This window comes from Vanacampus margaritifer, chromosome 13 (assembly GCF_051991255.1).
Source record: "Vanacampus margaritifer isolate UIUO_Vmar chromosome 13, RoL_Vmar_1.0, whole genome shotgun sequence".
NCBI lineage: Eukaryota > Metazoa > Chordata > Actinopteri > Syngnathiformes > Syngnathidae > Vanacampus > Vanacampus margaritifer.
The window spans coordinates 15,099,780-15,127,658 of NC_135444.1; the positions used below are offsets into that span (position 1 = coordinate 15,099,780).

General features: G+C 41.6%; 2 protein-coding genes across 5 annotated transcripts in view; one reads left to right on the forward strand and one right to left on the reverse strand.

Annotated features, from left to right (window-relative positions):
* The window catches only part of LOC144063165 (uncharacterized), a 62,125-nt gene extending 37,821 nt beyond the window's left edge, over positions 1-24,304 (reverse strand). For 3 of the 4 annotated variants that reach the window (XR_013296506.1, XR_013296507.1, XM_077585183.1), the window contains exon 1: positions 24,039-24,304. Coding sequence is in view for 1 of the 4 variants with exons in the window: in XM_077585183.1 (XP_077441309.1) it covers positions 24,039-24,200 (162 nt within the window). In the remaining 3 variants the exon portion in view is untranslated. Of the gene's footprint in view, positions 1-24,034 lie in introns of all 4 variants that reach the window. The other variant, XR_013296505.1, reaches the window with a different exon arrangement.
* onecut3a (one cut homeobox 3a) lies at positions 425-26,841 on the forward strand. Its single transcript, XM_077585178.1, has 2 exons — positions 425-1,691; positions 20,147-26,841. The coding sequence occupies exons 1-2, from the start codon at positions 635-637 to the stop codon at positions 20,437-20,439; spliced, it is 1,350 nt and encodes a 449-aa protein (XP_077441304.1). The 5' UTR covers positions 425-634; the 3' UTR covers positions 20,440-26,841.
* Positions 26,842-27,879: the final 1,038 nt, after the last annotated feature.

Sequence of the window (27,879 nt, forward strand, 5' to 3'; positions counted from 1 at the left end):
ATTAAAGGCGTTGCAACAATAAATATCGAATGTTTAAAATTCACGTGGCCTTGGCGTTATTAATTTTTAACCTTTCACCCGCAGAACACGTGGCACTCTCATTTTTATCACAAAACAACAAGGAAGAGTCCTCCTGTTATCCTCCTTAAATAAACGTTGCTCAAGAGTGTACCTTTTTTTTCTCGTTTTGTTTATCATCGCGGACAGAGTCGAATAATGCAATCTTCAAGGCTGGAGTTCGAGTTCCAGTACGCAACCCGACGGCGTGACGTCAAATCCATCCCCCTAGCGAGAGCGCGCGCGTTCGGGGATACGCCACAGGGGCGCGCACATGCGCACAGGCTGCCTGCGTGATGTGAGCGTCCACACAGAAAGAGAGGGAGAGAGAGAGGGGTGAGAGAAGAGGAAAGCGAGCAGAGGTTGGCGCCACAAGGAGAGAGAGGACCATGCTGGATTGACTGCAGACAAGAAACCGCAATCAATGGCTGGGCTTTGAAATCGTTCGCAATTTATCGGCAAGGAAAGGAGAGGAGAGGAGTGAGACGAACGAGAGCGTGCGTGTGCGTGCGTGCGTCCGTCCGTCCGAGCGGGGTGGAATTAAACAATCCCCCCCTCTTAATTTCCTCCCCCAAAGATGGAGCTTACAATGGAGAACATTGGCAACCTGCACGGCGTGGCTCACTCCCACCAAAGCGGGGACCTCATGAACTCCCCCCACCACGCGCGGCAGCAGTCGGCGGCGTCGCACCGGAACTTGGTGTCGTCCCACGGCCGCTCGGCCATGGTGTCCAGCATGGCCTCCATCCTGGAGGGCGCGGGCGACTACCGCTCCGACCACGCGCTCTCGGGGCCCTTGCACCCGGCCATGGGCATGTCGTGCGACTCGGGCGGGATGAGCCTGAGCAGCACCTACACCACCCTGACGCCGCTGCAGCACCTGCCGCCCATCTCCACCGTGTCGGAGAAGTTCCACCACCCGCACCCGCACGCGCACCACCACCACCACCCGGCGCACCAGCGGCTGGCGGCGGGCAACGTGAGCGGCAGCTTCACGCTCATGCGGGACGACCGCAGCCTGGCCTCCATGAGCAACCTGTACGGCCACTACCCCAAGGACATGTCCGGCATGGGCCAGTCGCTGTCCCCGCTCTCCAACGGCCTGGGGCCTTTGCACAGCTCGCAGCAGCCCCTCGGCGCATACGGCCCCGGAGCTCACCTCTCCAACGACAAGATGCTCTCCGCGGGGGGGTTCGACTCCCACGCCGCCATGCTGTCCAGGGGCGAGGAGCACCTGGCGCGGGGGCTCGGCGGCCACGGCGCCGGCCTCATGACGTCCCTCAACGGCATCCACCACCACAGCCACCCGCACTCTCAGGCCAACGGCTCCATGCTGTCGGAGCGGGATCGGCAGACGGTGGTGGGGGGCGCGCAGGGGGGCGGCTCCGGCCAGGTGGAGGAGATCAACACCAAGGAGGTGGCGCAGCGAATCACGGCCGAGCTCAAGCGCTACAGCATCCCGCAGGCCATCTTCGCCCAGAGGATCTTGTGCCGCTCGCAGGGCACCCTGTCCGACCTGCTGCGGAACCCTAAACCGTGGAGTAAACTCAAGTCGGGCCGCGAGACCTTCCGCAGGATGTGGAAGTGGCTGCAGGAGCCCGAATTCCAGCGGATGTCGGCGCTGAGGCTTGCAGGTGAGTGACGAGGCGGCACTTGGACACCGGCGGCTCCACAAACGGATCAATCGAAAGTCAATGTGGCGAGACTGTCGATGGCGGCTCAAACAGACATTACGGCGAGTTATTAGTCGATGCTATCGAGTAAAACTTGGTTGGGGAGTTCAATGTTGGCCTGTTGTTTGATTGATGCTGTAAACCGATTCATAATCAGGCGATATGAGCACTTAAATAACTTGATTCTCCAACTCCCCATCTTTGCAAACAAGGATAGCCTCGAAGAGATGAGATGAGGATGGGGGGGGGGGGGCTGGGAGGGGGTGCGTGACCTCCCGTGGATCAATACTTCAGGTCCAAGCGTCCTCTTTCAGAGTGGCGCTCTGATAAATGATCGATTTGGATCAAGGCAGACAAAAACAGATGCGCGCATTCTCTTCAAAAACCGTTTGCAGGGAAACCCCCTCAAAACCTCCTCCGTTGTTTTTTTTGTGGTATCCGCAGCATTCTCGTCGATGAAGAGGACTTAAATAAAAACAATCGAGCTGGGCTTAAAAGCTCTCATCGACGCCTATTTGCTCTGTAAAAGGCCCCGTTAGACGTCAATCAGCCCCCCTTTTTTGTTTTTTTTTGGTGCGTCGTATTTCAAGGCAACACTTCAATTAAGGCAGGCTATAGTGGCATATTTTAGTTCCAGTCGATGCCTTATTGAAAAGCACTTAATTGGCATGTAAATTGTTCCTCGGCGCGTTTTTTTTTTTTCGGCCGGGGTTTCTGGTAAATAAAGATTTAAACGCCGCCCCGCAATTGTCTCTTTAAGTGCCACCGCAGTTAAAGCTAATTGGGCTGTGCGGGGTTTTATATCTTCAACACTCTGTATCGGGATAAAAGCAGCCGATATCCGTCGAGGGGGTGAAGAAGGTGTGCGTAAATCTATTACCTTGAACGAATGGGGGGGGGGGGGGGGGGGGGTTAATGTGACGTTATTTAACAAAATGCATTGTGAACAACTTCGAGCCAAAATGGCGCTCACGGGGACAAAATGACAAATGGCCGACATGCAAATGCGCGGGAGAATTATTTTACTGATTGCATTTAAAATTACCATGATGTGTGTGGGAGAGAGAGAGAAAAATAGAGCAGAGGGGAAAGGGGGCGGGGGGAGGGGGGCACCGTGCTGAAAGTGAGGCTCGCCTGGCCACATCAATCAATAACTTCAAATTACTATTCCAAATTCATCACAGTCGCACAAATCAATGCAAGCTGCCCTGCTTAGCTAATGCGAAAATGCCACTGTCTGTACATACACACACACACACTCACGCACGCACAAATAGTGTGTGTGCAGACATGGCCCGTTTTAGGAGAACTGTGCTTGCCCTTCACGCCTTATGGGGCAAACACCCACAGGCTCCAATGCAGACCCTAATCAAGTTAAATAAAATAGTAACATCTCAAATGAAGGCCTATTTTATTTTTATTTTTTTTAAATATGAATACCATTTAGTTGTAAACAAGACACGACGGACATGGAGGAGACGTTTAAAGATGGCATGAAGGCTGAAAACAATTCGTCTTTTGCATCTGTGTAGAATTCCACACTCCATCTCAATGTATTTGGTGGGATCAATACAGGCCTGATCAATAAGGATAGCCAGTGCATCTATCAATTATCCCGCCTCAGCACTCTCTCCCATTGGTCTCTCCCCTGCAGGAGAATGAGAGGGGTGGATTGTGAGAAAGGGGTGGGGGTGGGGTAGTAAAAAGACAGCTGTTTTGTTTTTTTTTAAAGCAATTTCTCTGTTAGTGTTGTCAGAATGTTTCATTTTATTTATATGTGGCGTGGTTCCAAATATGCCTTTTTCTGTGTCTCATTTAACTTGGATTTTGGGGAAGTATCACCAGGATGGTCATTTATATTAAAAAGATGTTTGCAGATGGCGGCGTACGATGGCCTCCATTTGTTCTTTAGAGGTGGGTCAATATTAAAAACAAATAAAAGCACATGTAACCCACAAATGCGCATAATATTTCATTTGTTCAGTCTTTGCATCCCTTTTTTTGTTAGATATACATTTAATATGGTTGGGAAATTTATAAGCAATTCCCTTGGAGTTTTGTTTAAAAAAAAACTGGGTTACAGGAGTCAACTTCCTAAATATTAAGCGCGGAATATTAAACATTTGTTCAAATAATGCATCAGTTGTTTCATACATTTAGTAATCTACAATTACCGTGACACTATAAATTAGGAAAGAACTGGGATTGCGGCATTAGTCAACTTCCTAAACTTTGGGCTAGGAACCAAAATTGGTTTCTTTAAGTTCTTTGGGAATTTTATAAAAGTCTACAGACCCCTGCTTATATGCAATCTTTGTGTGGTATAAAAAAAAAAAAAAAAAAAAAGATAAAACAAATAATTTCAAACCATTAATAAGAAAAAAAAATATATATATATCTGAGGTGGTAAATTAAAATAACTGAGAAAAACATGCAGTTTGCATAAGTGTGCACACCCTCTTAAAATTGAGATGCAACTGTGTTCAGAAGTAACCAATTACATTCAAACTCGTGTTAAATGGGAGTCAGTACACTACAACTACCATTTAAAATGCTGACTGAGCTCTGCCTAATCCCAAATCGAGTTCAGGTGTTTTAGTAGGCTTTTCCTGGCATGTTTTTGCTAAATCGCAGACACCTGAGTTTTGTGCCAACACAGACTGCTATTTGGAACAGTTCATGATTCAAGTTCAAGATGAAGAAAAACAGCCCCAAAACATGATTTCACCACCGCCACCAAAACACTCCAAAAATATTTATTTTTTAAAGAGGTCAACCCAAAAAAATGTCTTTACAATAACATGTTCTATGGAGCCCCACTAGTCTAAACACGGTATTCTGATTAATATTGTGTTAGTGGAATATGAGTTAAGCAGCAAAATCCACCTGTTTTGATCCATCTCAAGGGGGCGGCCATTTTGCTGTTGACTGAAAATGGCATCACAGTCACTCAGGGCTCTGATAACGACCAATCACGGCGCAGCTTCAGAAAACAGGTCGGTACCTGAGCCACTGTGATGTCATTTTAAGTCAACAGCAAGTGGCAAAATGGCCGCCTTCTAAGATGGAGTCGATTTTGCTGCTTAACTCATATTCCCCAAATTCATTATTATTCAGAATGCCAAATTTAGACTAGTTTAGTTTAGTAATTTTGGGGTTGACTTCGCCCTTATATCACAAACCTGTCAATTAAACAGGGGGTGTGTCGACTTTTTTTTGGAACCCATAAATGCACATAATCATGTATTTTTTACAGTATTATTAGTAGTTTCATTTCCCTGTTGCCTTATTTTAATTCCTCTACTCCACACACACACACACACACATTCTTGGCAATAAACCTTGGCCCCCAAAAAAAGCACAGTTGGCTTATTTGCATATGAATGGCCGAGGCACGTTCCAGGGTGCTTAGGTCAGGACTTGCCGAACAAAAAAAAAAAAAAAAAAGGTTGCTAGGAGGGGCGGTGGGCATTATTTAGGAGGAGAATGAGGGGTCTTTATTCAATGGAGTGCACGCCGGCACGCTTACACACACACACTGGCAATTAAAAGTCTCTGGCAAGTGTTGCAGTTAAGTGATCTATTAAAAGGGTTACAGTCTAGTAAGTTGATTTTACGACCTATTAGAAAGCTTGTAGTTTGAGTCGGGGATGCTGTCCGTGGTGCTGAACCAGTCCACATCTGCAGCCCCCTCCTCCCTCTTGCCCTTCAGTTTGAGGACAGTTCAAGGTGGTGAACTCTGGCTGCCTCAACACACGGTTAATCGCATTCTTGTCGGCCCTAAACACAATTATTTCATCCAACAGCTCCCAGTCATGGATCAATAACACAATCCACATTGGTGTCGATCACAACATGGATCCGAGCAGACCCGAACTCAGCCGATCACAAAATAAACAATCAGCAGTTCTTCTTTTGGAGCCATTTCGAGGCACGGGTTCTAATTGGATACAAGGTGTTAATATATGGGAGGGGGGGGGGGGGGGATCTGAATGTAAGCCGGCGAGATGATCGATCGCGCCACTTTAATAATTGATGGTGGTGGTAAGGGAGGCATGGGAGTAAACAGCGCGGCTGCGGTTTGGGCGCCTCGTCGTTCGTTAAGCACTCGCGCGGCGAGCCGACGTGCGATGTAAGTAGCGGGAGAGATGCCTGGCGTACAACCTTTCAAAGCCTTTTGCGGGAGAGCTGGGCCGCTCGTTTCACCGCAGGTCAAACCCCTGAGGCTGTTTGACGACACGTTGATGACCTCGCTGATGGAAGCCACGGGTGGATGTGGACTCCAAATTGGGGAGGAATCTTTATCTGACTAACTGAACAATACAAATTGTACCTTTCGGAATAAAGAATAGTCTTTCATATTTATAGCCTAGAAGTGGTTTTTTTTTCCATGCAATTATTTACTGCAGTTATGACTTCAATACGGCACTAGCTTAGCGCTAAAAGCATGGCAGGTGTGTACATTCGTAAACAGAGGACCCCTGTACTTAAGTTTTTTGTCACTTTTCTTCTCGGTGAGCCAGCGTCATAAGTACGGGTTCTAAGCATCCAAACGGAATCAAATGAGCCCCTGACCTGTGCATGCTGTGGGGCTCTCTTGCTCAAAACTAGCCTCAGCTGTGTGAACTACCACAATAGCAATCTATGCCGGGTTATTGGACCTTTAGCAAGGATCAATATGGAAATAAATCATAATGTGATCTCTCCAAGCCAGCAAACAAGGACAGCTGTGGCGAAAGACACAATCAGGTCCTCTTAGTCCACCAGTGGAGATTGAGCCTTTTTGACCCGATTAGGCCACCGTACTTCAATTTCATACTGGTTAAAACTAGTAATACTAATAGGCATGTGTAATGAGCTACATTGCATTTATTTGTAACAAAACAGCCGTTATGTTGGAAAGGGACTCGATCATGTTTTTGACATCATTGTTCATTTAATGCGAATGTTATAGCCATGAATTTGGACAAGGAGTTAAAAAACTTAATACACATAAAAATGGCCAGTGTTAGATTAACACTGATTAGTGTTAGATCTAACACTACCAATGAGTGTAAGTCTGACACTTTTCAAAGTGTTTTTTTTTTTTTACACATAAACAGTGTTACTTCAACACTGTATAGTGTTAAAAATCTACACTGTTAAACACTGAATAGTGTTGATTTGAGTTGAGTAGATAGATTTGTCAGTCTAATTTAATTTATATTTAAAAGACTTATATTGTTAAAGACAACTATAATTATCGATTAATTGATGAGTGAAAATGCTGTCGATCGTGTGGAATTGATTGATTCTCTGGTTTCAGGTTCATCTCATTTGCTAGTTAAAGAAGCCTAGCATAACGTCAGCATACGCTATTTGTTGCATAGCATTTCACGTTTAATTGTAAAGATATGTGCAGTGGTGCCTCGACTTACGAGTTTTTAGAGATTCCAGCCGTCGCTCGTACGATTTTGGGGTCTTGAGTTGCGTGCAAAAGTTTGAGTTTGCGCTGGACGGGGGGCAGGGAACTTCATAAAAGTAGTAGTTTCAAGTTATTTTTCAAAGTTTCAAGTTGAAAAAAACAAAACAACAAATGCATGAAATCATCATTTAAAATCAGTTTCTAATCTAAAAGTTATTACTGTATGCTTTTATAAAACACATCACAGTTGAGTGCTATTTTTATGAGTAAAATTAAAGACATTTACATTCAATCCAATGGGAAAGATGACTTGAGATATGGAACAAATTAAATTCAAAAGTAAAGGCATCATTGTATATATTAAATAAATTAAGAATTATATAAATAAAGAGGGTAGAAACATTCTTAAATGTAACTTTTAAAAAGTAACTGTCAGTTTTAAAAACAAGTAATTAGTAAAGTAACTAACCACTTGTCGTTTGTTGGCATCTGTTGAATGTAATTAATAAAGTAACTTGTAATCTAACAGTTACTTTCAAGTAATTCGTAAAAAGTAACAAAGTTAGTTAAAGTAATTAGTAAAGTAACTAACCTCACATCATTTGCCAGTATCTGTTGAAAGTGATTAAAAAAGTAACTTTTAATCTAATGTAGTTGCTTACAAATAATTAGGAAAGAAAGTGATTTTTAAAATCAAGTAATTACAAAGTAATTAACTGCTTGTCATTTGTCAGCATCTGTTGAGTGTAATCGTAAAAGTAGCTTGTAATCTAATGTAGTTACTTTGAAATAATTACACATAATGTAAACATCATATGTCCAACATGTTGGACAGGGACTTGTAATTGGGTAGTGGAAGGGCTGCTCAAAGTGAGTACACATGTTTTACCTTGACATTCTGTGCTACCCTAACATCTCAATAGCAATTTGATACCATGACAGAGATCGATTCATTGATAATAAAAATTTCTGTTGGAGTGATGACACAACCAATTTGCTGTCCAAAGACAAACTTTTTTTATTTTATTTTTTTTAAGTATCGCACTTGTTGTTTAATTGTAGGGGGGGGGGGGGTCAATATTGCCTTGGTCATTAACTCAATTAATTTGAACTATTAGTTTAACATTTGTTTCCACTTTTGTTAACAGGAGTATGAAAACCTAGAATTTTTTTATTGTTCATTTAGAACAGATATAAAATTTGTGATTAATCGTGAGTTAACTCGGGAAATCATGTGATTAATTACGATTACAAATTCTAATCGCCTGACGCTCTTAATATTTAATAATCTTTTTTTTTAATGTTTTCTTTTTTTTAAAGAAGAACAAGAAGAAAAGATTATTAAAAATTAGGGGCGTCAGGTGATTAAAATTAATTGTAATTAATCGCGTGACTTCACAATTAAAAACAACAAAAGATTATTAAAAATTAGGTGTCAATGGGAGTGAATGAGTAATGGACAAATAGTCCATTATTAAAAAAAAAGTGCCATTTTGTATTGATATTGATTTTTAATGATTAATATTTAGAGGTTTAAATTGAACTGAAGTCGCCATTACGCGTACAAGGCAAACCGGACGTTCACGCGTTGGCTTCCTGTGCTCCCTCGATGCGGGTGCGGATGCGGATGCGGATGCGGATGCGAGCCTGCTTCTGAGTGGCTCTTGCGACCACACATTGTTAGTTAGAAGGCCGATGTGGCCAGCCCTGAATATGTATCGATTTCCATTCCCCGACCTCTGCTTTCCATCCCTGGAGCCGAGCCACGCAACCCCCCTCTTCTTTTCTCCCACCCACCCACATTACGCAGACACCATTTCTGCATTAACCGCGCCGGCCGTTTTGGACGTGACGCCAAACAAAATTGCACCTTTTTTTTTTTTCCTTTCTTCCTGCCTTCTTCTAAAGTTCACGAGCATTTAACTTCTTCTTCGTTACGCACCCCACGCTGCTCTTATGGGGTCGTGTGTGTTATTCAAAACTAATGCGATTCTAATAGAAAGTCAAATTGGTGTGCAGCCGAGTCGCATGCACTTTCTCCCACGTGATCGCTCCAATTCACACCGGGGCCGCCGCCGCCACCGCCGCGCGTGCACGTAGCCTACAATTACAAATGCAACGGAGGAGGTCTAAACTCTGTACAGTCTCCCATACCGTCTCTTTTATTTCACATGATCAATTCCTACGCTCCCCCACTGGTCCCCTCCCCCCACGCCGAAGCGGATCGATAGGAGAGAATGACCTTTAAATCAAATTGCTGCCAGAGTCGACTGAATGCACGCGGATAGCATCAAAAGGGTTAATGCCTGCACACGCGCGCGCACACTTATTTCCAGGCAAATATACACAAAGGAGACCAGATAACCATAATTCAATCTGCTTATTCGTCCTTGTGGTGTGTGTGTGTGTGTGTGTGTAAAAAAACAAATCGTGACTTTTGACCCCCGGCGTGCAATCAGCATAAGTCCAAAGAACATGCAGGAAAAGTAAGTGGGGGTTGTGCAATTAAACTGCGCAATGTGCAAGCTTGCAATACCGCCGAATTCTTCAGATGAGTCTAAACATATGAGAATCATGTGAAAATATGGCATATTTGCGTCTAGGCGTCCAGTTTTGCGGTTGCAAGCAAAAATTATGGGGATAAAGTCGAGGGGGTTTGGCGCAAAAAGAGAAAACTTCCAAAAAAATACAAAATTAAAAAAAAACAATACGTGTCAGTATAAAATGTGTTTATTATTGTGGTTGTACCATGCAGTATTATTGTGATGCCACGTGAATTTAAATAAGGCAACCAAAGAAACAGCTCTCAGCAATAGCCTATATTTAACGTCACAATAAAACAGTTCGTTAAACGCTTTTTTAAAATCCAGTAGGCCTACTTATAATTTGGATGCCGTTGGATGTACCTAATATTGTGTCCGGTGATGTGTGTTGTCTGCTTATCTGGCACACTGACAGGCCATCGGTTATTAAAGGGCCGATAATGGCTTGCTTAATAGAACAAGAGGATCCAATCCAATTGAGCAGTGCCAGCTTTCCAAAGGCAATTTAATCTGGTATTAATTTGTGGAAATCTCCATAGAAGATTAAACGTTTGTGTGTGTGTGTGTGTGTTCAAATTCAATTATCTTGAAAAATATTTTAAAGCCATTTTAAATTGAAATTTTGTAAATGTAATTTTAATTAAATTTTCTATTTATATATAGGCCTACAGTATTTAATTTAATTTATTTAATTTTGCAATTGGGAGTTGACTTTTATTACGTCCACGCATTTACAAGCTTTCTTTTCACAAAACAAAACGCACATGCACACGCGCAGTTAAGGCACACAAGCAACAAAAGGAGCAAAACGAGTGTGAAATCAATTGATACATGAATCGATGCGGGTGGTAATACACTCGGAATCACATGTTCTTAAAATATAATAAGTAACCCGTGTTTTTGTTCACTATTTTGCCGTCTGCTCTACAGTATAATAATAGATTTGTAAATATTTGAATCCTTCCCAGCGTGTGCTCGTTTTGAAGACATAAACCAAATAAATTTTTGTGTTGATTTGAAAATTTCTGCACATATGCTTACTGTATTTATTTATTTATTTAAAAAATAAGACGGATTTAGGTTATAAGGATAAATATTAAAGAACACAATTTTGTGTACAAATATAAAGTGAATGCAATTGAGTGTACATTTCGTGCATAATTCCAAATGTATCCAACTAAACAAACTACAAATTAAATGACTGTTAAAAAAAAGTTTTGGATTAATTTAGTGCACACATTGAACTCTAATATAGGCACTTTTTTTTCTTTTACCGGATTATTTCATGGAAGAACTCTGAACCAGTTAACATTTTAATAGCACCCAAAAAAAAAAAAAAACCTCAATTAACGTTCAGTGCACGCTATACTGTTTATCACGTAGCTGCTTTAAGAAATGAAGTGGACGAAATCAATGTTTAATCTCACATAAAACGCGAGTTGCAAACGAATGGCTGCAAGATGTGCAATTAAAGCGGCGGTAATAATCATAATCATCGCGCTTCTTAAAAATGATGCTCCCTCAAAACGCTCGAGTGCATTTAATTACTCGATTGCAGAAGCTCATTAGTGCATGCATGGCTGCTACAGAACGTTACGCTCTCCTCACACACACACACACACACACCTGAGTGCTGTTCCTAATATTGTGGCGACATTCTTGAGTGACGAATGTGCGTGCGTGCAGGAGTTGGAGGAGTGATGCCTTGCAGGAGGGCCAAGCAACAAATTGTGTCCCGTTATCAGTGCATTAACGCCAATTCGCACTCATTACACGCGGCCGCTATTGAGCTGCGAGGATTTTTCTTGGCCCGCCTTTTTGGCCTGCAGCCTGTCTGACTGACACACACTCTCTCTCTCTCACACACGCACGTCACTACTTGGGCAAACTGGGTCCCATGGATTGAAGTTTACGGTTAATGCAAACTGTCATTTAAATTGGACCAACTTTGAAATGGAAATGGTTGATATTGATTTTACTGATATCTTTAAGCTTGGGTATAATATTTTAGTTCTGTCAACTCTTATTTCTTTGTTGTGAAATGTGGGAAAGCCACAGCAAAACTGAAAATATTTAATAAATTGCCTAATTTTAAATTTTATCAAAGTTTGTTGCCTTAAAATTTTGAGCTCACTTTATTTTTTACAGTGGACAAGCTATTCCCAATCACGTGAATATTTGACATTTATTACAATTGCCATAGAAAAAAATAACGACTTTAAAAAATTAGGAAAGGCGAGGATTGGATAAACAAATAAAGGGGGAGGGGTCTAAATTGATCTAAGAATTTCATTTAACACTATGTCAAAAACTTTGTAAGGCAGATGAGTCAAACTGCCACAATATCACGCCAACTACTGCTGTGGATAACTTATTCGATATCCAATTTTTTTTGGGGGGGGGGGGGGGGGGGGCTTTAGTATTGGTGGCTGGTATCGGCAGCTTCCATACCCAATACCTTAAAATAAGACCAATATCGGCCTGATACAGGCTTGCCCATGCCTAAACAGTACTCTATTGTGGCAATTCTGTGGATATAGTTTTTGAATGCATTTTGGGTAACAAAAGAGACTCACAAAACATATTTTTTCCAGATCGCACGAACCGATTTGGTTACATAAACATTTTGAGTAACCATGGTTACGTGGATTCTCAAAGACCGCATAGTGTTAAAAAGAAGCACTTCCTATAAGTAAAGTTCAGTTACATTTAACTTTAAATTCAACACATTTTCATTTCATATTTTTTATGTTCGTTTTTAAACATTTCGTATGGAACATTTTTTTAATTTAACTTTTAGGCTATAAAATGAACTTTAATTGAAACATTAAGAATTTGCGTAAAAAGTTTGAGATCCAGCACTGAAAATGTGTTCCAAGATGAAAAAGATGTATGCGCATGCGCAGTACGCCTTGCTGGCCGATTTGGTTGTATTCGCGATTACTTGTATTTTCCACCATTTCCTGGGCTCTCTTCCCCTCCATGAATCTCCACCCACTCCTCCTCCGGGCCATAATTAATTGGACCAAGTGAATTTCACACACGAATTATTCACGAATCCATCGATCGATTATTGAACAGCCATGTGCCTTTCTCTTAACCTCGCTCGGTGTGTCGCTGGGAAGGGGAATATTAATGCCATCGTGGAGATGTGTGGGGGGATAATAGGGCTAAATTATAAGCAATATTACCAGGAGTATCCTGCAAGACGCCATCGCTCGCTGCTTATTTCCCCATGCATGATGTCGTGTTCTAAATGTATTCTGCAAAAACATGTCGCCCGAGGGATAAGCCGCGGTCTCATGACAAGTCCCCGCGGGGCCGAGGAAGCAGCAGGGAGCGTTGCAACGCCGAAAATGCGCGCTCGTGTCCCGGCTGCTTCTTTGTGCACGTCCGCCCCCTCCGCTCGGTGGTGCCCACTGGAGCTCTAAAAGCTGCAATGATCGATTCCCCACCCCCCACCCCCTTTTCTACGCCGAGCTTGGTTCAGTAATCAGGGCCCCCTTCCTCACCGGATCGATCGATATTGATTAGTAAATCCAGCGCCTGTAGCAAAGGCAGCGCACGGTGGCGCCCCCCTGTTGCAAAAGCCGGGCCGTGGTGAGAGCGACACCGGGCGGCCGAAAGTGCGAGAGGCAAGCCGGGAGGAACAAGCAAGAACGTTGTTGGAAATAATAAAATAGGACAGCTCATGGAGGCCTATAGGCTACTTCAAACAAGTCATATAGGCTAATACACTATATTTTGTGTACAAATGTATATACACATGATAATTTTATAAAATGCCCCCCAAAAGGCATATTCTACTCTTTGTGAAGGGTTAAGATTTTACACAAGCAAAAAAATGCATATTTAAAAAAAAAATACATATATATATATATATATATATAATTTATTTAAATAAATAAAAATAACTAAATGACATTTTATTCAACAATTAAATACAAAAAAAAAATTCACATGGACTGAACTAAATAATAAAAAAAAAATAGTAGTTTTACTATAATGTAAAAAAAAAGAAAAAAAAAGTAGATACACAAATATACAATTCATGTCCTGATTTGAGTTTATCGGTTCTCGATACTGGTATCGACTGCACTCTTTTGATCAAGAACTATAAATTAGTAAAATACAAAATTGTCTTTAATTTCCTGCAATTTTAAGTGAAAATGCTATTTTTGGGCTATGTAGGTCTTCTTTAAGATGATCTGTCATTGTTTTTTTTGGGGGGGGGGAGGATTTATATATCAAAAGTACAAGTGGTATCGGTGCTACTCGAGTTGAGTACTCGTACTGGTATCGGTTTGAGAAACAGTGGTATCGAACACCCCTCATATCTGATATGTTGGTTGGAGCAAGTGGCAAGAGGTCTTCGGGTCAACTCGAATCTGCTTCAGCTAAATAGAGCGAGAGGCGTTGAGAAGCGTGAGAATAAATATTGAAACGGATGTAAATCTATATTGATAATATTGACAGTGGATGAACGTTATTGCGAGCAGAATGGGTGCAGGGAAAATATAAAAGACTAATCAATGCACACATTCTTGGAATGTCACACAAGGGGAAAAAATGAAATATTTGAAAATACAACATTTTCCAGTAAAAGTGCAACCATTTGCCTTTTCCTCATTTCCAAGTATGTTATTTAAAACAGACTAGTCTATAGATTTGGTGAAGCAGCATGTGGCTCATTATGCAATTGCTCATTTTTCTTGCAAGACATACTATAGGAAGATGATTTCCAGTAATGAAGGAAATATTTACAGCGAAAAGTGATTATTTTTTTCATCTTTAAAAAAAAAAAAAGCTTATAAAATTTGGTTCACTAGTGAATAAAGCCTGTTGTTTTTCCTCCTATTTCAGTGATGCATCAAAGGCATGAGTTTCCCTGTAATTGATTCCCATCTCGAGGCCAAAATTGTTGATATAAGACTTGGAAAGGAATTCAACGAACCATCCATCGTAACGAGGAGCCTTGTCATTACTTACAAAGTTGTTTGAAGTGCTAAAGAAATGCAATAATGATGTTGCAATGAGAGTATTTCTCATTATGGACAATGATTGTTTGGCCCTAAAATGCAATACAAGTGAAGCGGTGGAGTGGTATTGAAAAAAAAAATAAAGTTCAGTATTGTGGTTGCAGACAGAAGTGTCAAACTGCATTATATTGGGTTCACTGTATTTTCACTTTTGACCACTAGATGGCGGCACACTTTAGTTTCAGATGGAGTAAATTTGAAAGAAGAAGAAAAGCAGAAGTTCTCTATTTCAGCACAGCCTGTTTTTTTTTTGGTTGTAAATGTTATCAGCCGTAATCCTGCTTTTTAAGCCTACAGAGAGTTCACCTTGGGCATGGTTATTGATGTACATTGTGAGATAAGTGTTTGGAAAAACAAGTTATTGTTTGTACAATCATTTTTTTTATTCATTGCTCTTGCTCTCACTAGATTTGATTATATACATTTAAATGTATTTGTATTGTTCTAAAAGACCTTTAAAAAAAATTAGCACTGTAAATGCTATTGACCATTTGCACCGACGTCACGTGATCACGTGACTGCCCTATGACGGACAGCGGAAGGAAATGATTGTTGAATGGAAGTGGACGTGACCCGGAGCGACTTAGTGACTGCTATTTTACAAATAAAAAGTTAGTCCGTTCTATATTGAAACGCTGTGATGATGTTATGTTACTATGTTTACTAGCATGGAACAAATGACTTGTCGTGGCAAGCTATGCAGTAATTTCATGAATATGACTCCGGCTCCAGAGTGAAAAACTCCAAGCACAAAGACAAAATCCTTCATTATTAAACAGTCAAATGCACTTAATAGTTTTGAAGAAGGTTCATTTGAAACTATCTGGCTCGTTAATGTGATTTGAAACACGCAATTCGACACCTCTGTTACAATCTTTGTTAGAGTGTATGTTTACAAGTAAAATGTTTGAACATTTGTCTACTAACCTCGCAAAAAAATGACCGCTGCAAATCCGTGAATACTTTGTGGGCTGCCAGGCCAAAAGGCTTTGACTTGTGAATGCAGAAGTTTAAAAAATATATATTTTTTCATTTTTTTAAGCATTTGGCTTATTACCAATACGTTCGAAACGTAAGTAAACATTTAGTTATAATTTATTTTAATTTAATTTCTATTGGGCATTTTTTAACCATAATGCCACAGGGTATGCACATGTGCAAGACTACCCTGTGGCATTATGGGGAAAATGCTACTTTTTAGCATTTAGCCTACAAGTATGATCAAACATATTTGCAAACACATTCCAACATATTTTGTCAGTCAAAAATGTTTACTCCACATTCCATGGTCTGGAACATAACCCCCGTGATCGAAGGAGTTTTATTGTATCCTGGTCACAAGAACTTGGTATTTTAACAGGGGTGTGTAGACTTTTTGTAGCTCAATTAGGAGGTAGAACATTAGCTCCCAGTTTAAGGCAAGATGCTCCATTGATAATCTGTGAGAAAAGTTAGAGCACTTAAAAAAATAATAATAAAAAAGGTGTTTTTATAATGTGGTGCAGTTGCACACCACTACATAGGAACCACATGCATAAAATACCGTTTAAATGAAATAAAAGGGCAGATTTGACGCAGCACGAAACATGAGAGTTCAGGGGGTTCCTAGTGAAGTGGTCCGTAAATGTGTGTGTACACTACTGTATATAGAAATACATAGCTGCGGTGTCGATGTGAAACGTGAATATGATGGATGGGCCCGTGTGGAGGTTAGACGTCTGTAGTAAACAGATTGGACTGCAATGGCTGATCAATGGGCTCTGTTCCACTGTAATTAGACACACAGCGCCACTGCTTGACTCCAGCCACTTCAGCACAATCACAACCCCCCTCCCCCCCCCAAACCGGCGACCTCGCCAAAAACACACGCACACACACAATAATCCAGCCTGTGTACAAGTTGAACAAATTCAGTCTTTACATGCGCCAGGATGCAGCGCGAGGCTGATCGAAGGCGACGTTCACACAATGGCGGCAGCAGCAGGGGGAGACCACACGCGGGTGACAGATTTTGCTTTCATTCTTTCCCCTCCACTCCAATTTTCTCTTCCGTTTTAACCGGGACAGCGGGGAGGCCGTGGTCGGACGCGCGGCCCGTTTAGGCGAGCTTCGATCCCTCGGTCGGCGGGACATTGTTGGTGGCTGCAGAGGTGGCGGCGCCTTAACATTCCCGCTCAGCGCTCGCGTACACCTGTCTGCCTCTACCCACAATGCACCTCTTCTATTAACTATTAATCCCTGCCTTCTCTGCTTTCTGGCCTGGCTCCCGAGCGTCAAACGAGTGTTTTGAAATGTACGGGAAGGAGAGCCGGTCTCAAGTGCTTGTGTTTAGGGGGTGGGGTGGAAGGTTGGGTTATAAATACCCTCTCAGAGCCCAGTCGAGTGGGCTCCAGTGGGCTCCGTTTGAAGTAGCAGACTGTAGACCTGCTCGGGGTGGGTAGCGGGGGATAGTCTGACCTCAGTCCCAGAAGAGAGGCTCCCCCCCCAAACCCTCCCCCGCCTCCCGCCCTGCCGCCGGTTCCTACAGCAAAGTCGGTCAATATCTTTCTTTTCTCCTCCATTGGCCAGCCCCTCATCGTCCCCCTCCCTTCCTCTCTCCATGGCTGAAAAACACACAAAATCTCCACCGTCCACTTGCTACGCAATCTTTTTAGTCCTCATTTTGAAGCACAAAATGCTTACTTTTGCGCGGGTCCCCCGTTGTGACTCAAACTGCATTAATATTGAATCAAACAGTAGCAGCAGGAGCACCCCCAATCTCTGCCCACACCCACCTTTATCCTCACCCCATGTCTGCCCCCCCCCCCACCTCACCGCAGGCTGGCTCCCTGTCTGCACTCGGCAGGATGGAAGGAATATTCCCACTGGGCAGGGCACATGGATTTGCTTTAAATCAACTTTTATAAGCGATAAGAGCGAAGCTATAAGCGCTTCTCGTCGGTGTATGGACTACTTTACGCGCGTTGTTACTTTAGGACCAGTTGCCACCAAGCAGCAAAAGTTTGGGATGTAATTTTATTCTACTATGCAGGATAATTTGATTTTTCTTTTAAGAGTTTGATGCACACGTTAGGATTTATTTTTGGCTTTTACCAAACCAAATAAGGTCAAAATTACATTACATGCTAATGTTTGGTCAAAATTCCCTGAGCAACTTTTAACTTAACATCAACAAGTTTATGGCGTGTTGTAATTCTGGCTGAATATTTGACCACTTTTGGCAGAATGGGTGGACTTTCCCCACAATGGACAGAGCTTTTAAAGCATAGTGCACAAATGTTCAATAGGGTTGAGGTTAGGGGCCATTTCAGGTGCTGCTTGAGCCATTAAAAAACTAATTTTGTTGTGTTTCGGATGGATGTTTGAATTTCAGCAATTTTTTCCCACCTATAAATATTTTTTAAAATTATTATTTCATTTTTTGTACTAATTTCTAGTGGGAAAAACCATTTTGAAATAGTATGACTACTTCATAAAAAAATGCTACTTAGGCAAAGGGCAAAACAGAAATGATGAATTTCCATGTTGTGTAAGTAGCCACTTGCCAAGAAGAAGAACTCAAATGAGCGTGTTTCACACTAGTGGGGTTTCCGTCCACCCATTTTTATTTGAATTTTCAAGAAATGCGAAAATAAAACTGAATGGAAAGTCTAGAAATTCGAAAAAGGTCCGAAAATTCGTAAAAACGTTTTTATGCTTCGAGGGGGTGGATTTTGAAGAGTATTGGGGAAAAAAAGAAAAATGCACATTTTGGCTATGGAAACAGGTTTCGTAAATAAACGCTGACAAGACCGGATACACGTCACACGTTTTGACCGGATATTACAGGGCGGGCGATAAATATTTTTGGAATTAATTAAAGGAGCAAATATTAATGCAATTTTAGATGGATGGTTGGATGGCGCAGTTGCTTCCTGTTCTTTTGGTGGATCACATCTCTATGGTGTATACCGCCACCTACAGCGGCGGAGTCTCCTCTCAATATTCGCAAAAGAAGAACAGATGAAAACAGGCATAAGTCGCATGTCCGTTTTGCGCTTTCAGTAAATTTGCTTCAAAAATTCAAAACTATTGGATGGAAACCAACTACTGTCTTCCTGACAAATCTGTGAAATAATTAGCAATAATAAACCGATTACTCCTTCCAAAAGCCTGTATCCCATTGAGGGATGAATGTGATGCTAGCAAATGTTTCACATCATGTTTCGTTAGGGTTCGTTCAAGGCGGCAGTGTTTCCAAGACATTCTCGAAACAGTCGTAGTGGTCTTTATTGTCGCAAGCACGTACAAAAGGTCTTTGCGACAAGAAAAAAACATTAAGACTGCTTAGGAATCCATTAAGACTGTTTAAGAAAATCTTTAAGACTGTTTAGGGATCCAGTAAGACTCAAAACAGCCATAATGGTCTTCATTGTCACAATTGAGCATGTTCAAAATGTCCTTGCGACAAGAATAACCATTAAGACCGTTTGGAGCACATTTTAGGAAATGTTGCAACCTTGAACGAACCCTGACCTGAAATCAACATTTGTTAGGGTTGCAAATGTTCGCACCTCCTTGGGATACCTTCGCTCTGCGACAATTTAAAGCTCTAAAATGACAGAGATAATGTGAATCTATCTGCAGCCACTTTACTCGACAGCAATTCTAGCTGCCGACAAGGAAGATTTTGATATGCCAACTGGTGCTCAACCCAAACCGGTTAAACTGAAAAAAATATTAACTCATTCACTGCCATTGACGGCTATAGACGTCAAAAATTCATTTGAACTATTTCTATTAGTTTAACATTTTTTCCCCCGCTTTTGCTAACAAGAGTATGAAAACCTAGATTTTTTTTTATTGTACCTTCAGAACAGATATACAATTTGTGATTGAATCACCTGACGCCCCCAATTAAAAAAATATATACTGTATATTAAAAATGAGGGGCGTCAGACAATTAAAATTTGTAATCATAATTATTCGCATGACTTCAATAGTTGACTCACAATCAATCACAAATTTAATATCTGTTATAAATGTACAATACAATTATTTTCTAGGTTTTCATAAAAAAATGAAATGAAATAAAAAAAAAAAAAGTTAAATTAATAGAAATAGTTCGCATGAATTTTTTGACGTCTATAGTCGTCAATGGCAGTGAATGAGCTAAGTTGAAATGCAAAATTTTTAGGGGTCCACACAGTAGTTTACAGTATGTTTAAATGGTGTAGGGATTTCATAGGTACTGTTGAGCAAGTTTGGACAGCTAGCCAGTGGGAACGTCGGCTGGGTGGTCAATGGGACTTATTTTTCATTATCCGGTTATACGTATATGGTAATATTTAGGGTACCGCACTTTTGTATACTTACCTTGCTTTGTGTTCTTTCCCCTCTCTGCCTCCCACTTTCATCCCCATCCCTCCCACTGCTGCCATCCACGCCAAGCCTGCAAGCGCAAAGAACAGGAGCAACACAAAGACCGCAACACCGCGCCCAAGAAGCAGCGGCTGGTCTTCACCGACCTGCAGCGGCGCACGCTCATTGCCATCTTCAAAGAGAACAAGCGGCCGTCCAAGGAAATGCAAATCACCATCTCCCAGCAGCTCGGCCTGGAGCTCAGCACCGTCAGCAACTTCTTCATGAACGCGCGGCGCCGCTGCGTGGACCGCTGGCACGACGACCACGGCACCAGCCCCGGGCAGCCGGGCACCTCCGCCACCACCTTCTCCAAGGCTTGAGAGGAGGACGACGAGGAGGGCGATCCAGGTCTGGGCGAGCAGGCGTAGCAAACTGGCATTGAGACCCCCCCCACCGTCTCTGAAACCCCCTTCCTGGCCTGGACTGTTCGAATACGTCCTCTGTCTCTAGCCTCACAAAAAAAAAAAAAAAATCCTTTGTGCCATGCAATCATCTTTTTGTCGGTCAAGATCTAAACAGGGCGGGAAACGGTGAGGTCAGGTCCACTCTGTATTACTCACAAAAGGACAATCATTGATTCAGAGTCTTTGCAAGGAAATCATCCTTAGGGCATCTAAGTAAAGAGACACCAAAGATTTTTTCTGTTTGTTGTTGGACGGTATTGGGCACACCCGACGTAGCCACTGATCCCGATTTGCTTTTCGTTCCCGATTCACCCCTCTACGGAAGAACGGCAATAAATCTGACACAACAGCACATAGCCTTACTATCCGAGCCAAAGCCGGCATACCCCAAAACGACGACGATGCTCAACAGTACCTCCCCCCGGCTCTCTCTCTCATCCCTGGGCTGAAGGTATTCCCCGATGGCCGGCCATCTCACAAAGCAGCTCCGCCTGATCACACGGCCGACTAATGAATTGAAAAATGAATCGATGCAGACGGAGCGAGCGGGGGGGCCGCGACCTCTCCCTCAAGGTGAAAATGAAGACGCTCGGCGGCAGGTCTTCCAGGCCCAGGTCTCTATTTTTTTTGCACAGATGTTGGAGGGCCTGCCATTGGAAAGTTCTTTGACCACAACTGAGGGAGACCTGCCGACATGTCTGGACACGCTCTTTGTTCCACTAGGAGTTTTTTTTCTTCCCCTCCTCTGATCGATAAGCCGGAAAGCAACAAAAACACGCTCGTTCATCCGTCTGGTTTCTGTAGGGAGAGTAAAAAGAAGCACCCAGTGGAGACGGCGACACAAAAGGCCCCCCGAATAACAGCAGCACAACTCGCCTGCACACATCTAGCAGAGCAACAGTGCCCCCTGCCGGCCAAAGCATAGAAGAAAGAGGCACAACACATTGATCAATAAGCAGCCATTACCCTATTGTTGGTCTTCATCCAAAGCCGGAAAAGAGGGAGGAGGGTTCAAACCCAGTCGGAAAATTGCAGGGATCAAGGGAAGACGCAGACCAAAAAGTTTGAAAGCTTTACAAACAAAAACAGGAGAGGGAAAGGTACAACACACAAAAGGAGGTGCAGCGGCGGTTTGCGATTTATTTTGGGAAGCTTTGTTGTTCCATTCAAAAGAGTATTTGGGCCACACTGAAAGGAAAAAAATAATGATACCACAAACAAAGTCAAAATCGAAGACAAAGTTGAGCAAAACTAGCAGTTGGTAATTCCAACAAACTACATGCCAACAGATTGCTCCTTTGAATTCTTATCTTTACTGCACCTTGAAAAATTACAACTTTATTCTGGTCATTTTTTTTCTCCCTCTATTATTTTGGACTACTCTTGTCAAATGACTTTTCTGGATGATGAAAAATCCACTTTTTCCCTGAACAATTAAACTTAAAATATGGTTCCCAAAAAAGACTTTTTGGAAATAGGAAGACTATGCTTTATACTATTCTTGAAAAACATAAATTTTTAGTGAAAAAATGAAAAATATTTTTTCCTCAAATTAGACTCTCTCCTAAAATGCAACTTAAAGGGAGAGTCTGTGAAAATCCCCTTTTGTCACATTTTCTAAAACCGTCATTCTAATTTGATAATTTAAATATGATCTGTTTAAAAAATCAAATCAGCCATCTCCAGCCCCATTATGCGCCTCTAATTTGACATACAAAAAAACTACAAGAAAAGCAACCAATCAGAGACAGAAGACGAGACTGATAAGGTGTCAATGATAAAAACATTTAGTATCGTAACACTCCCTTACAAATAGGGCACTTTTTTGGAGTTTACAAGGTCATAGGTCAGCGTGAGGGAGTGAAACCAAATGATTAACACATTTTTAATCACACCTTCCGTCCTTGATTGGTTGATTTTCCTCAGGCGCGGCCATTTCTCGTAGAGCAAAATAGAGGCACAAAATGGCGACGGTCGTTTTCGCAGATCACATTTTTCATGTATTATTGTAAAGTTACAACAAATTAACAAATATGAAAAAATATTGCAAATTCTCCCTTTAATACTTTTTCTCCACAATTTATGTTGTCATTACCGTTTTTGCTAAAAAAATGACTGCAGTTTTCCTTTTCAGTGCGACCCCAAGACTCTCATCCCTCTACACCACCCACATAAATACACACAAAGTGGTTAGCTGTAACTAACACAAGCTGTCAAAAATGCTACAATAATTTTTGTGCCAATGCTTTACTGCCTTAATTCCAATCAGACAACACGGTAGTGGGCTTACACACACACACACTGGTGACAAGAGATGCGTGTGCGCCACAGCAATCAACAATCAGCTTTAATTCTTGCTCTTTTTTTCTAATTAGGATGGAAAGACAAACCTCAAAAGACAATACACATGAGCCGTATGTGTTGTCCAGAAAGTTGCTCATTGTTTGGTTTTCTACCTCCCCTTCACCCTTTCCTCTCTACAACGATGCGGGTATTCAATTAGTACCATAGACACAAAGTTTCTATTTCTTGTTTCTATTGTGCATAAAGTAAGGCACCTTGTTGATAAATCCCACCCCCCCTCCAAAAAAGTAGGACTTTCTAAAAGAGTGTCGTGGCTCATGAAGGACATTTTTTTTTTCCTGGGCATTCAGCTGGACTCCGAGGAGACGTTTACCACGAGGAAAAGGAAACAGGGAGCTGTTGGAAGAAGAAATAACTTTTTTTTTTGGCATCTTTATGTCAGAACTGTGGTACTTTTTTGAGCCCTTCAATCGAAAGGGACAACAACAAAAAAAAGACCTTGTTTTAAAGCTCGGGACTTTTCAGCGTATGGTCTTAAGATGCAACTGTAGCATTTCCAACAATGTAGTCAGAGTAGTGCAGAGCTTGGATACGGGAGTTGATCACACTTAACTTCACCTTGCTGTAAGCAGTGAGTTAAGGCCGCTTAAAAAAAAAGAAAAAAGGACGAGCTACAAGGGTGGTACCAAAAAAAGAAAGAAAAAAACAACCAAAAAAAGGGGGAGGGGTTTGAATAAGTGACGAATCAGCTCGAGTGTTGTGGGCTGACAAAAATGTTTGTAGTGAGAAAACCAATGATGGCTACCTCACTAAGATGAGTGGTTTGTAAAACCGCCACTAATACCAAAGATACTACAGCCTACCGCTCCCAAACTGCCTGGGGGGACGGGGGCACCCAAATACACACACGCACACGCACACACATAAACATTAGGGCTGAGTATCAATTCTAATTTCCTCAATCGATTCGATTTGATTTTTTTCTGATTCACTTAATTCGCTTAATTATGGAATTATGGAAAAATATTAAATTCCAAAGTCAATTTTAACCCAATTTTATCACTTAAAATGATACATTTTCAGCAGTAAAAAGTTAATATTTTGCCCAGAATTAATTTGATAACTTCATTATTCTACAATTAATAACTTTTAAAACTATTTTTTTTTTCCTGAGTTTGGTCAGCAAACTGCCATGAGTGGTCGTTACCTACTTCCTCAGCACAGGTGATGTCATCTTTGTCAAGAAGGCAAAGTTCGGTGGAGGATCCGGTCGCAGGGAAGCAGGGCAAGGAGGCGAAGGCGATGTACAAAAAAGGGACTTTAATTACTACAAAACAAACGTGAACTCCAAATGGCAAGAGAAAACAAAACATGGGGAGGACAACAAGGCAAAAACTGGTAGCATGACGGGAGGGAAATGATAATGAACCGACACAGACAGAGGGGAGACAGGAGACTAATGACACAACAAGACACACCTGGGGCAAGACACAAGTGGCTGAGGGCACTGATTGGTTGACACGAGGAAGGGCAGGATTACACTTAACAAGACCAAGGGAGACACACAAGGAAAAACAGAACCCAAACATAACACTCTTCAGTTGACAGCAAGTGGGAACATTTGTATTTAAAGGTATTTATTTACATGAAAAAAAATAAAGTTATCAAATTCATTCTGGACAAAATATTAACTTTTTGCTGCTGAAATGGGCTTAATGAGTCAAGTATCCCTTTAAGTGTTACACAGACATCAGCAAGGAGATGAAAATATGTTCATAATTCAGCATAAATGAAAGAGATTCAGAATTGTCTCAAAGTACAATAAATCAGGTCTTTCATAAATGTAAGAAAATACTTTTCAATTCATGTAAACCGTAATTTCAGGAAAACTAAGCTTTAAAAAAAGGCTTTTAAATTTCTATTTTCTTAAGAATTTATGGAAAAAAGCGATATTAAAATTCATGGTTTTATGAATCGATATCAGGAAAATCGATTTGTCATTGATTATTCAATTTTTTTTTAAAACCCAGCCCTAATAAACATACACAGAGGAGGCAAATCCAGATCCAGAGCGTAAAAACCCTGCCACAGTTTGGCAGGTAAACAAGCTCGTTTTTACTTCCTGGATGTGGATTTGCAGTCCCGGAACATCTCTGAACAGCGCAGTCAGACTGCAGTTGGCCACATAGGAGGAGGTGGTGGCCATCTTGCAGGACAGAGTTGAGTGCCTTTTCCCTTCAACCACGGGTGGGACTGCACTGGACACACAAACACATCCAACACACACGCGTAGGAAGGAGGGTAGCATGCCCTTTTTACCCCCCCGAAACAATGCGCTCATAATTGGATGGACAGTCGAGGGGGAGGGGAAGTGGGGGAGGGACACGGGCTGTGTCAGCATTTTCTCCCATATTGACTTTCCATCTTGATACACTAGAATACAAGCACTTTATCATGTAGAAAGTCTATAAAACAATCTCTATACGCTATTTATTTCAATTTAAATGATATGTTAGCTCCTTCATCTATCACATTCTTTTACGTTTTTAAACTCACGCGCTGCCCCTCCCACCGAGTGTGCTCCGCCGCCCTTTTGTGTGCGTGTTTTTCTTTTTTTTCTTTTTGCCTCTCTCGCATCAGAGATATTTTTGTGAAACAGAGACAGAGGGAGGCAAAAAGGCAAGAGGTGCCGGGCGCCCAGAGGGGTTTTTGTACTTGGTGTTTTCTTAGATCATCATCTCACTCCACTCGTGCAAGCACAGAGGCTGCACTGGTAAAAGTGTGGAAGACTCACAAAAAAACAACTTCTCCTCCCTCCTACCTTTGACCTTGTCCATCCATCCCCTCGTCCCTCCATCCCCCGCGGCGAGCGCTAAGAGCCGGTAGGCGTGTGTTTGACAATTAATTCTGAAATACCTCAAAAACCTTTCATGTAAACTTTATGTAATTTAAAAACTGAAAATAATACTGCTAATGATAAACGATGATTATGAAACTATGACACTATGATAGTTAGTTTTGAAACTTGTGACTTGAAGCTTTATACTGTTAAAAAAAAAGAAGAAGAAATAATTCCTTTTTCTTTGTTTTTGTTTTTTGCTCATTTTCTCCTCGTACGTTTGCTGTTTTTGCTACGGCATGTACTTGTTTTTCATAAAAGGAAAAGACACGGTGAATGTGAGGGATCTGTGAAGGGCCACAGAAGAGACAGAAGAGAAGACAGATGTTTAAATTACAAGGCACAACATTGGAATCAGAAGAAACAAGATTGGCTATTTATAGAACGCTTTTCGCATGACGTCAGACCACTTGCGCAGTTTTCTTCACTTCCGCTGTTTGTATTCAATCGTAAAGATGAAATAGTGCCACGGGCTTTCCAACACTATAAATATAAGATTTATGACCAAGGAGCTTAGTTAAAAAAAAAATTAACTTACTATTAGCATTCAGCTTTCAGCATTCCCACACAATTTCTGCAGAAAGTGCACTTTGTCTAGTTATTATTATTATTATTTTTTTTAAATATTAAATCTCTGCTATTGTTCACATCTTCAAATGATCACTTCTACAACATTCCGAGAAAACTGCAATGTCCTATCACTGGTAAGCTATTTTTTCAAACAGGCTCCTCAAGTGGTCCTTGACATCCCATTGGTGATTCCTTGCTTACATTATTCCTCCTTTTCCCCTCCAGAAATTACAGACAAAAGTGGCAGAAATGAACCCGCAACCCCTTTTGTATAGCTTATACAAGCTAACATTTTCCGCACCTTTTTTCGTTGTCACAATTCTGCTTCAGCGGAGAGGCAGGACATGCAAGAAACCGATACAATGTTCGGCGGCTTTTCTGCCATAAATAGCACGGTTTTAAGTATAATTATAAATGGGAAGTTTACCCAAAAAATGTATTTACAATATGTTATATGCGGCTCCACTAGTCTAAAAACGGTATTCTGATTAATATTGCGTATGTGGAATAGGAATAAAGCCCTCTGTTTTTAATCCATCTCCGATGGCAGCCATTTTGCCACTTACTAGCAACTGAAAATGACATCACAGTTCCTCAGGGCTCACATGACCAATCTCGGCTTGTGAACATCACATGACCAAACTCACCTGATTTCTGAGTTTGGTCATGTGATGTTCAAAAGCTGAGCCGTGATTGGTCGTGTGAGCCGTGAGCAACTGTGATGTCATTTTCTGTTGACAGCAAGTGGCAAAATGGCCGCCCACTGTTATGGATAAAAATGGGTGGATTTTGCTGCTTGATTCATATTCCAAAAATGCAGAATTCCGCAGAATGTTATGTTTAGACTAGTGGGGGCACATAGAACATATTTGAAAGAAAATTTTTGTTGACTTCTCCTTTAAAACTTGGTGATAGGTGTGATAAATGCTTCTTGTTTGGAATGACTACAATTGTAACAAAAACAATGACGGCGTTAAATTATGTCCTATTTTTATGCCTAAATACGAACAGCTGAAGTGAAGCAAAGTCCAGGAAGACAGCAAATGTGGTCTACCAGAAGTGTGAAAAAGTTCTATAACAAAGCAAAAACAATGACAAAACCAAAGGAAATTATTTCACTTATTAGCTTTCTTCTGTCCCTTAAGTTGACTTTTCTCTGGGGTGGGCGTGGAATTACTTTTGCGGGTGTGTTCAAGTGCTCCTGATGTTCTTAGAATAACGAAGACTAACACCTTTTTGTTGAAAAGGTGTGCTTCTTTTTGTTCCTTTTGTGCATGGATATTGTATAACTGTATAGAAACCAACAGGAATGACCTGTGATTTTGTGTGGGAGGAGGAAAAAAAAGGAGCGGGTGGGAATATTTTGGTTAGCTAAAAAGAAAAAACAGAAAACAAACAAAAAAAAACAAAAAAGGAGGATTGGGGTTTTCAGCATTGGAGGGGGTCCTTGTTTTTAGACTTTCCGTCACTGGTTGTGTGCATGTGTTGTTGCAACCCCCCCTTACCCCTTACCCGAGCCCCCCTATGTTTCTTTGATGTATATAACTCCAGACAGTAGGGGGCAGTGTGCGCTGGGGGAGGTC